This window comes from Trachypithecus francoisi, unplaced genomic scaffold (assembly GCF_009764315.1).
Source record: "Trachypithecus francoisi isolate TF-2019V2 unplaced genomic scaffold, Tfra_2.0 Lachesis_group15, whole genome shotgun sequence".
NCBI lineage: Eukaryota > Metazoa > Chordata > Mammalia > Primates > Cercopithecidae > Trachypithecus > Trachypithecus francoisi.
This window is the reverse complement of record NW_022681460.1, coordinates 104,212,320-104,223,877: the sequence shown is the minus strand read 5'-3', so window position 1 is coordinate 104,223,877 and position 11,558 is coordinate 104,212,320. Positions and strand designations below refer to the sequence as shown.

Sequence of the window (11,558 nt, the reverse complement as noted above, 5' to 3'; positions counted from 1 at the left end):
CCCCCGAGGCCTATTTCACGTAAAAAACAAACGGGTTGTGGGACCATGGGATTCTGCTGTGTCGGAAGCTTAGTCGATTGTAGAAACTCCCATTTAAGCCATTTCTGCCTCTGAAGATGAGAAAGCCGAGAAAAGAACCAAAGGAGTGAGTGTGCAGCTTCACTGCAGAACACACAGGCATGTTTTCAAACAGCACAGTCCAAACGCTCTTCTTCAGACTGAGGAAAAATCTAAAAGCGACAGAGCTCACGCTGGGGTTCGTTCTAAAATCACTGCATGTGGCGCAGCTGGGTCAAATCAAAAAGCCCTTGAAGAGTCCTTGAATCACCCAGTAAGACAGAATTTGGGGTCTGTGTATACACCCTGTGTAGTAATATGTGCACAGTATATCCAGTAATGTCCAGTGTCATGCAAACCAATATTCAGGCTTTTAAATTATAGGAAAAAGAGAGACAGATGTAAACCCTACAGTCATCCTCGCTGCCATGAGGTGCTTGCTGTCTTTGAGACACACAGGATCTGAGACCAGCTGGAAGAAGAGTAAATTCCTGTTTTCTCTCCACTCTGGGACATAAAAGTGGGTGGGTGGGAAACAAGAACAAATCCCCTTGTTCTTTCCCTCCCTTGTCTCTTTTCCCTCCCCACCCTTCCCTAGGACCACACATATGGTCAGATTTGCACATGTTCAGTGTGAGGAAGGTGTGACCTCACACCCCACCCCCCAGCTCCTCACCCCAAGGGCTATGAGGCTGCAAAGCCCAGGGCAGGCCCATTGCCCAGTCTGCTTCTTGCCTGGTCACGTACCAGGCCACCCCAGGGAACAGGGGAAGCCCACCCAAACCCCGGGCCCCTGTGCCTCAAGAGCTGCATTTTTCAGAATTCCCCAGCCCCTCCACACGGGTGCCACGATCCATTTCTCACCTAATGCTGGTGAATCTCCAGCCCCTCAAGGCCCGGCTTCTGAAAGTCACCTGGGCAGGCCTGCAAGGGGAAAAGTCAACCATGGTTTTCTGTCCTCACACGCGAGTGGGGCAATCCTGCTGATGCAAGGCCAGAGAAAACCCACAAAGTACAGAAAACCTGCGGAATTTGTTGCTTGATGTCTTGGCATAAAGCAGCACTGTTCAAATTTAAGATGGTTCAAACCATTTCAGGATGAACCTGGTCAAATTTCAAAGACCTCCTATCTCTCACTTTTAGAAATATCTGTTAAGTTTAAAACAAAAACAAAAACAAAAAAACAAGCCTGGCATGGTAGCTCACGCCTGTAATCCCAGCACTTTGGGAGGCCAAGGCAGGCGGATCACTTGAGGCCAGGAGTTTGAGACCAGCCTGGTCAACATGGCAAGACCCCGTCTCTTCTATAAATACAAAAATTAGCCAGGCATGGTGGTGTGCACCTGTAATCCCAGCTACTCAGGAGGCTGAGGCAGGAGAATCACTGAACCCGGGAGGCGGAGATTGCAGTGAGCCAAGATCATGCCACTGCACTCCGGCCTGGGAGCAGAGGGAAACTCCCATCTCAAAAAATAACAATAATAATAATAAAAATGGAAAAACCGTTTGTGACTCTTAATTCTGTAGTTTTAAAAATCACTGAAAATAATGGCAGTCACAAAAGGACAAAAACTATAATTGCACTTAACAGGAGGTCCTAGGGCTATGAAACCAACAGACTCAGAAAGCAGAATGCTGGTTGCTAGGGCCAGGAGGCAAGGAGAAGGGGGAGTTAATGCTTTACAGGTACTGAGCTTAAATTTTGCAAGATGAAAGCAGTTCTGGAGCTGGGTGGGGTGAAGGTTGCACAACAAGGTGGTTATACTTAATGCCACAGAACGATACACTTTAAAATGGTTAAAAGGCTACATTTTATGTAAATCTTACAATTAAAAAACAAAACTGCTAGGCACAGTGGCTCACGGCTGTAATCCCAGCACTTTGGGAGGCCAAGGCAGGCGGGTTGCTTGAGCTCAGGAGTTTTAAGACCAGCCTGGGCAACACGGCAAAACTTTGCCTCTACAAAAATAATTAATAATTTTTTAAAAATTTAAAACTTAGCCGGGCATGGTGGTACACACCTGTAGTCCCAGTTACTCGAGACGCTGAGGTGGGAGGATTGCTTGAGCCCGGGAGATGGAGGTTGCAGTGGGCCGTGATCACGCCACTGCACTCTACCCTGGGTGACAGAGCAAGATCCTTCCTCCCAAAAAATAAATAAACAATAAAACAATGGCAGCCTGGTTGATATGTTACATTATAAACCGCAGTTGCCAGCAGGCCACCTTGACTTTGACTACCTGGAGAGGAGTGGTCCAGGAGTCAGACCTCAGTTACTCACCGTCTGGAACACTGTCTGGGACAGGAAACTGGCTGTGACCTTGCTAATGTCACTGTTGCCTCCCATCTTACAAAGGATGTAGCCATACAGGTTTGCAACTTGGAGAGAGATCCCAGCAACCACGAGAGCCTGCACTCAGACAAAGAAAGCAAAGGTCACTTTCTTTTTTTTTTGAGATGGAGTCTCGCTCTGTTGCCCAGGCTGGAGTGCAGTAGCATGATCTCGGCTCACTACAAGCTCCGCTTCCTGGGTTCACGCCATTTTCCTGCCTCAGCCTCCCGAGTAGCTGGGACTACAGGCGCCCACCACCACACCAGGCTAATTTTTTGTATTTTTTTTTTTTTTTAGTAGAGAAGGGGTTTCACCGTGTTAGCCAGGATGGTCTCGATCTCCTGACGCAGAGGTCACTTTCTAAGAGCATTTACAGAAATGCACCTCTCAAGCCAAGTAGAAGTGCTCTAGCCAGCACCTAAGAATAGTGACAGCCAACACTGAGCATTTGCAAATACCCATAGACACCTCAGAATCATTACAAATGGAGAGGTTGCCACCATCATCATCCCATTTTACAAGGAGGAAACTGAGGCTCAAGAAGATGAGAGCTGCCCAAGGTCACAGAGCTGGAGCGTGGTCGAGCCGGCATCCAAATTCCAGAGCCTGCACTTTCATTAAATGACACTGTTGTTTTACCATCTACAAGTATTTTGTTTTCTCTCTTTTTTTATTTTTTTTAAGATGGAACCTCACTCTGTCACCCAGGCTGGAGTGCGATCTTGGCTCACTGCAACCTCTGCCTCCTGGATTCAAGCACTTCTCCTGCCTCAGCCTCCCAAGTGGCTGAGATTACAAGGCGTGTGCCACTATGCCCGGCTAATTTTGGTATTTATAGTAGAGACGGAGTTTTGCCATGTTGGCCAGGCTGGTCTCAAACTCCTGACCTCAGGTGATTCACCTGCCTCAGCCTCCCAAACTGCTGGGATTACAGACGTGAGGTACCACACCAGCCTGTGTGAGTCCATTTATATGAAATGCCCAGAATAGGCAAATCCATAGAAACAGAAAAATTAATAGGTGCCAGGGTTTGGAGGAACAGAAGCATAAGGAAGCAATGTTGAAAGGGTACAAGGCTTCTTTTTCAGTTGATGAAAATTTCCTGGCCGGGCACGGTGGCTCAAGCCTGTAATCCCAGCACTTTGGGAGGCCGAGACGGGCGGATCACGAGGTCAGGAGATCGAGACCATCCTGGCTAATACGGTGAAACCCTGTCTCTACTAAAAAAATACAAAAAACTAGCCGGGTGAGGTGGCAGGTGCCTGTAGTCCCAGCTACTACGGAGGCTGAGGCAGGAGAATGGCGTGAACCCGGGAGGCGGAGCTTGCAGTGAGCTGAGATCTGGCCACTGCATTCCAGCCTGGGCGGCAGAGCGAGACTCCGTCTCAAAAAAAAAAAAAAAAAAAAAAATATTTCCTAACATTGATGGCGGTGTTGGCTGCACAACTCTATGACTGCACTAGAAGCCACTGAATTTCACACTTAGTATTTATTTATTTTATTTTTTGGAGACAGGGTCTTACTCTAGCACCCAGGCTGGAGTGCAGTGGCACAATCTTGGCTCACTGCAACCTCTGCCTCCCGGGCTCAAGCATACACACCACCATGGCTGGCTAATTTTTGCATTTTTTGCAGAGATGGGGTTTTCTTGTGTTGCCCAGGCTGATCTTAAACTCCTGAGCTCAAGCAATCCTTCTGCCTTGGCCTCCCAAAGGCCTGGGATTATAGGCGTGAGCCACCACGCCCAGCCCCTAATTGTATACTTTAAATGGGTAAATTATATGGAATGTGTATTATATCTCAGTAAACTTGTTACAATTGTTCAATCAATAACAAATAACAACAGAAGCCTAGCAGTGCAAACACTGGTTTTGCAGAGACATCAAAGCAATGTGAAAGTCAAGGTATGGCCTTACCAGCCACTTTAGCTTCAAGGAAAATAAGGTGCCAAAAAAAAACACAATCCATATCATGGGGCAGATGATGAGGCCCAGCCAGAAGATTCGCGCTTCAGCTTCTGTGGCAGCACTGTTATTCCGGGAGACCTGTTTAAGGAAAGTAATTCGAATGTCAAAACAAGCGGAAATGGTTGCAAACGAACGAGCGTGCTCGCATTTTCATTTATTTTAGTTTGCAGATGCTTTTGTTGTTGTGGGGTTTTTTGTTGTTGATGTTGTTTTGTTTTATTTTTTGAGACGAAGTCTCATTGTGTCACCCAGGCTGGAGTGCAGTGGCTTGATCTTGGCTCACTGGAACCTCCGCCTCCTGGGTTCGAGTGATTCTCCTGCCTCCGCCTCCTGAGTAGCTGGGATTACAGGTGCCTGCCACCACGCCCGGCTAATTTTTGTATTTTTAGTAGAGACAGGGTTTCACCATGTTGCCCAGGCTAGTCTCAAACTCCTGACCTCAAGTGATCCACCCACCTCCGCCTCCCAAAGTGCTGGGATTACAGGCGTGGGCCACCATGCCCAGTCTATTTTGCAGATACTTTTGCCACACACGTTTCACCAGGGCACCCGCAGCAGTGGCTTTTGTGTACCTGGAATCAGACATGCATAAAACTCCAAAGGAACCCACAGAAACTTTCTACGCCCATTATCCCCGCTCTGGTTAGTTCAGCTTGTCATAGAGAATACCTTCCTGGCTTCAAAGATCCAGTGGCTCTTCCCATCTTCATCTATCTGGTTCCACCATCGAAGGCCAACCAGGAGTCTTCCGGTTACATTCTGAGGACAACAGACACATGACTCTGAGCAGGTCACAAGCAAAGAGGCGTATTCACTGTGTTGATAAATAAAAGTTCCCTGATTCATGTCAGACTTGTACTGGAAGCAGGAAGAAAAAAGGTGTTGAATTGTAGTGAATTCTCAGATGTCAAGGTTTCTAGTTTTCAACTAAGCTCACTTTAAAAAGTTACACATGGCCGGGTGCAGTGGTTCACGCCTGTAATCCCAGCACTTTGGGAGGCTGAGGCAGGAGGATCATGAGGTCAGGAGATCGAGACCATCCTGGCTAACATGGTGAAACCCTGTCTCTACTAAAAATGCAAAAAAATTAGCCGGGCGTGGTGGCAGGCGCCTGTAGTCCCAGCTACTCGGGAGGCTGAGGCAGGAGAATGGCTTGAACCTGGGAGGCGGAGCTTGCAGTGAGCCAAGATCGCGCCACTGCACTCCAACCTGGGCGACAGAGCGAGACTCCGTCTCAAAAAATAAAAATAAAAAGTTACACACTCCCCCCACAAACATATATAATTTATATGTTCATATTATATATGTTTTAAATATATGTATTAATTCATATACAAGTGACATGGTTTGGCTGTCTCCCCACCCAAACCTCATCTTGAATTGTTGCTCCCATAATTCCCACATGTTGTGGGGGAGACCAGGTGGGAGATAATTGAGTCATAGGGGCAGTTTCCCCCACAAAGTGTTCTCATGGTAGTAAATAAGTGCCACAAGATCTGATGGTTTTTATAAGGGGAAACCCCTTTTGCTTGGCTTTCATTCTCTTGCTCGCTCGCTCTCTTTTTATTTTTTCCTGAGACAGAGTTTGGCTCTTGTCACCCAGGCTGGAGTGCAGTGGCACAATCTTGGCTCACTGTAACCTCTACCTCCCGGGTTCAAATGATTCTCCTGCCTCATCCTCCCAAGTAGCTGGGATTACGGGCGCACACCACCACGCCCAGCTAACTTTTGCATTTTTAGTAGAGACGGGGTTTCTCCATGTTGGCCAGGCAGGCTGGTCTCAAACTCCTGATTTCAGATGATCCTCCCACCTCGGCCTCCCAAAGTGCTGGGATTACAGGAGTGAGCCACCGCGCCCGGCTGGCTTCCATTCTCTCGTCTGCCATCATGTAAGATTTGCCTTTCGCCTTCCACCATGACTGTGAGGCCTCCCCAGCCATGTGGAACTATAAGTCCATTAAACCTTTTTATCTTCATAAATTACCTAGTCTTGGGTATGTCTTTATCAGCAGCGTGAAAACAGACTGATACAATAAGTTTTACAAAAAAATGCGAAGTCATATGAGGTTGTCACATGTGCAAGAATGACAATTGACATTTGACAAAAGCCATTTATTAAGTGCTAAACAATGCATTTTTCCCCTTTTTTTTTTTTTTTGAGACAGAGTTTCACTCTTGTTGCCCAGGCTGGAGTGTAATGGTGTGACCTCGACTCAGTGCAACCTCCGCCTCCTGGGTTCAAGTGATTCTCCTGCCTCAGCCTCCCGAGTAGCTGGGATTACAGGCATGTGCCACCGCACCCGGCTAATTTTGTATTTTTAGTAGAGACAGGGTTTCTGCATTCCCCCTACTTTTAAGTGACACTGCTAAGCACTCTTAAGCATGTCTCAGGAGTCTAAATCAAAGTATCTCTTGATCCCACGCATACAGGGGACAAGCCTCGTGTTTCGGGAGTGGCGACATCACAGGAAAAGGCCTCACCTTCACAGACCAGAAGTCCAGGGACAGGAGGAGCAGCACCGTGACAAAACAGCCCACAAAGCTCTTGCCGAACCAGTCGCAGCACACGTAGGTGACGATGGCACTCACTCGGAAAAACAGGTGGAAAAAGGTGGCCAAGGGGTGTCTAGGAAAGGACCCAGAAGGCGCCCTCACTCCAAGAGCCAAGCGGATGGTTACAGAACTCTCTTCACCACTTCAGACTTTGCTGGGGGCATTCGCCTGGCTCAATGGAATGTTCACCCTGGTGCATATGAAGCAGAAACTCAGGCTGTAGCCCTGGGGATGCATTATTAGGTCAGCAGTCCCCAAACAGTCATGCTGACACTGTTTGTTTTTCCTCCCCTTCGAAGAACCCAGTACTTTCCCGCCACTTGACTCCAAATATCACTTGCCCTCTTTGAAACATGGTCATCTTTAAATTGAAAGGTGACAGCAATCACTGCCTCCCCGCCTAGCAGAGATGACGGTCAGTTCCCTAAAGGTAAAGGTTGGGTTTTTCCGCCAGTCACTGAGCTCCAAGCTCACATGCAGCCCACGGGGCAGGTGTCTCATGTCATCGGGGAATGTGTGTTCCTGGACAGAGCAAAACGTGACCTGTGAGTGGCAGGTCTCACTCATCATAGTTGCTCCGTGGTGAGCGGCACGTGAATCCTGGCATTTAACCTAGGGGAAGGCAGTTCTTGTTCACTGTCCCTTTAGACACAAACCTGGCCAGAAAGGAGAGAGGGAGCCAAGGAGAACATGCTCATCTTATGTAAATTGCTTTTTTTTCTGTTTTTTTTCCTATTATTTATTTATTTATTTATTTATTTTGGAGACGGAGTCTTGCTCTGTGGAGTGCAGTGGCATGATCTCGGCTCACCGCAGCCTCCACCTCCTGGGTTCAAGCAGTTCTCCTGCCTCAGCCTCCCGAGTAGCTGAGATCACAGGCGCCCACCACCATGCCCAACTAATTTTTATATTTTGAGTAGAAATGGGATTTCAACATGTTGGCCAGGCTGGTCTCAAACTCTTGACCTCAGATGATCTGTCCGCTTCAGCTTCCCAAAGTGGTGGGATTACAGGCATAAGCAAGCATGCCTGGCCTTTTTTTTTTTTTTTTTAATGTGAGTCTGATAGTCTGATATAGGCCAGGTGTGGTGGCTCACACCTGTAATGCCAGCACTTTGGGAGGCCGAGGCGGGTGGATCACCTGAGGTCAGGAGTTCAAGACCAGCCTAGCCAACATGGTGAAACCCCATTTCTACTCAAAACACAAAAATTAGCTGGGCATGGTGGCGGCCGCCTGTAACCCTAGCTACTCGGGAGGCTGAGGCAGGAGAATCACTAGAACCTGGGAGGTGGATGTTGCAGTGAGCCGAGATTGCGCCACTGCACTCCAGGCTGGGTGAGAAAGTTAGACTCCATCTCAAAAAAAAAAAAAAACAAGAAAAGAAAGGTCACCAAGTTGTCAAGAGCAAGGTGATGTCAGTGGGTGATGTGGGCCAGACTGAAGACACTTGTGGGTTTCTGTTTCTTTTTGTAGTTTCCCAGTTTAGATAGAGCACACAGGTAGAGAACGATACTCAGCGATGATCAAGAAACCAACAGCACGAGCCCAGTTGTTACCACAAAGAGGTCCAGACCCAGACCCCAAGAGAGGGTTCTTGGATCTCACCCAGGAAAGAATTCAGGGCAAGTCCACTGAGTAAAGTGAAAGCAAGTTTATTAGGAAAGTAAAGGAATAAAGAATGGCTAGTCCATACATAGAGCCGTCCTAAGGGCTGCTGGTTGCCCATTTTTATGGCTATTTATTGATGATATGCTAAACAAGGGGTGAATTATTCATGCCTCCCCTTTTTAGACCATATAGGGTAACTTCCTGACATTGCCATGGCATCTGTAAACTGTCATGGCGCTGGTGGGAGTGTAGCAGTGAGGATGACCAGAGGTCACTCTCTTGGCCATCTTGGCTTTGGCGGGTTTTAGCCGGCTTCTTTACTGCAACCTGTTTTATCAGCAAGGTCTTTATGACCTGTATCCTGTGCGATCTCCTATCTCATCCTGTGACTTACAGTGCCTTAACCGTCTGGGGATGCAGCCCAGTAGGTCTCACCCTCATTTTACCCAGCCCCTGTTCAACATGGAGTTGCTCTGGTTCACACGCCTCTGACACAGTGATGGATGGCAATGAAAGCCACACCTCAGGGCAGGGGAGGAAGAGGGAGGGATGAAAGGGACTCTTCCCAGCACCAGGCAGCTGTGCAAACCAGACCCAGTACTGCCACATCCAAGATTTTCAGGAGAAGTCAGAAATCCAGACTTGCAATGGGAAATCTGATTTTAAATGATGGCCACTCATTCTTTTACGGAAATATCCCAGTCTATGTTTCTCACTGGCCTGCAAGCAGTGAGCTTGCAGCCTCTGGATTAGAGTTACAAAATGCTGTGGGCTTTGGCAAATGAGAGGCACAATGGGGTGGCCACAGAGGTCCACACAGAACTGCAGGGCAAAGAGCCTGCTCATTCTCCCCAAGAAGAAATGGAGTCAGAGTCAGCACACCATAGACGCCTATAAAACTGTGGGGTTTCCGACTCCCAGGGGAACGTTAAGAGTCAGAAGTGGACTTCACAGTGACTTTTTGCATGGCAAAGTACCAACCATTCACCAGGATGGGTCTCGTCGGAGCCTTTCAGGCTCTCAGCTCTGCGGGTGACCTGAATGAAAACCAACCCTGGAAGTGCACCCGGCATTTAAAAATTAGACAGGATTGGCCGGGCGCGGTGGCTCATGCCTACAGGCAAGGTGTCCCTTGCCTGTAATCCCAGCACTTTGGGAGGCCGAGACAGGCGGATCACGAGGTCAGGAGATCGAGACCATCCTGGCTAACAAGGTGAAAGCCCGTTTCTACTAAAAAATACAAAAAACTAGCCGGGCGAGGTGGCGGGCGTCTGTAGTCCCAGCTACTCAGGAGGCTGAGGCAGGAGAATGGCGTAAACCCGGGAGGCGGAACTTGCAGTGAGCCGAGATCCGGCCACGGCACTCCAGCCTGGGCGACAGAGCGAGACTCCGTCTCAAAAAAAAAAAAAGAAATTAGACAGGATCACCAGGTGTTGTGGCTGACACCTGTAATCCTAGCACTTTGGGAGGCTGAGGCAGGCAGATCACTTGAAGTCAGGATTTCAAGACCAGCCTGGCCAACATGGTAAAACTCCGTCTCTACTAAAAATACCAAAATTAGCCAGTTGTGGTGGCAGGTGCCTGTAATCCCAGCTACTCAGGAGGCTGAGGCAGGAGAATCGCTTGAACCCGGGAGGTGGAGTTTGCAATGAGTCGAGATGGCACCACTGCACTCCAGCCTGGGCGACAGAGCGAGACTCTGTCTCAAAGAAGAATTAGACAGGATCACATAGAACTTAAAAACTTCCTGGAGTGTTCCAGAAGGTAAGAACCTTGGGTGTCTCTTCTTGCTTTAAACCTTATTGAGAATTTCCTAACTAACTGAATAAAATTTTGTCCCTTGCCCCTGGAGATAAATAAATGCTCTTTCAATAACTGAAAGTTCTTTGAGGGCACAGACCATGTTTGGGGATATTTTTATATCCCCAAAAGCAGCCGGTATTTAAGATTCTCGGCAAACATATTTGTTATGTTGAACCTTGTAATCAAGTCAGTCAGAATCGCAGGAAGCATCTGTCCTCTTTGTAGAACAATAGAGACGTAAAAACGTAGAGAGGGTCAGGCTCGGTGGCTCACGCCTATAATCCCAGCACTGGGAGGCTGAGGTGGTGAATCACTTGAGGTCAGGAGTTCGAGACCAGCCTGGCCAACATGGTGAAACCCTATCTCTACTAAAAATACAAAAATTAGCCAGGCCTGATAGCAGGCGTCTGTAATCCCAGCCACTCCGGAGGCTGAAGCAGGAGAATTGCTGGAACCTGGGAGGCAGAGGTTGCAGTGAGCCAAGATCACACCACCGCACTCCAGAGCAAGACTCCATCTCAAAACAAAATATATAGATCTCAAAAAAAGGTCAGAGTGTGACCCAAGTGTGCGCTGACCCATGGTAAAATGTGGAAGTAAATGCATTCGAATAAATCCCCTGCCCACCCGCTTCTTTTCTTTTTTCTTTTTGGCTGTGGCTTTCCTGAAATAAAATGCAGAAAAATTTCCAGTTGTTGATAGCTTCCAGTTAGCTGGGCACTGATTAACTCAGTGGAAAGTGGTGTTATTCAAACAGAGTTCAAAGCCCAAAGCAAGTAGAAGAGGATGGCTGTTGCCCTTTTAAATGTTGCTTTAATCCTGTTTCATGCAGGTTCCTCCATCAGCATCCTCCAAGTCCTCATTCAGTCCCCATCTGGAGTTTGCCCAGCCTGTGCCTCTAGCTAATACTGTGTGATCTCAGACCAGTTTTCCAGTTTTGAGAGTTTTGAAAGTCATGGCGTAAGTCCTGTCCACTCATCTCTGCCATCGGGTCCTCCATCCTCCTGCTCCCCGGCAACATGGAGCACACACCCCCGCCCCACCAATCACCTCCAGGTCCTAGTGCCGTTGCTCTCTAACTCCGCTCTCCCAGGCACCAACCTGGGAGGTCGCCCCTTGAGAGGCCAACAGCACAGTGGGCATGGCACAGCTGCGTGTGTTCCTGGACCAACTGAGGATCAGGCGGCATGTTCTTGTGGCCCCAAAACGAGATGCAGATGAACTGGGAGAGGAAGTT

General features: G+C 48.2%; 1 protein-coding gene across 1 annotated transcript in view; it reads right to left on the bottom strand.

The window, feature by feature from the left end:
* Positions 1 to 902: 902 nt before the first annotated feature.
* Positions 903 to 11,558, bottom strand: part of TVP23A (trans-golgi network vesicle protein 23 homolog A) — a 49,054-nt gene continuing 38,398 nt past the window's right edge. Inside the window, exons 3-7 of the mRNA XM_033235769.1 lie at positions 6,838 to 6,982; positions 5,026 to 5,115; positions 4,306 to 4,434; positions 2,339 to 2,467; positions 903 to 981 (exon numbers count right to left, since the gene is read on the bottom strand). Coding sequence (XP_033091660.1) covers positions 922 to 981; positions 2,339 to 2,467; positions 4,306 to 4,434; positions 5,026 to 5,115; positions 6,838 to 6,982 — 553 coding nt within the window. The 3' untranslated portion in view covers positions 903 to 921. The remainder of the gene's footprint in view (positions 982 to 2,338; positions 2,468 to 4,305; positions 4,435 to 5,025; positions 5,116 to 6,837; positions 6,983 to 11,558) is intronic.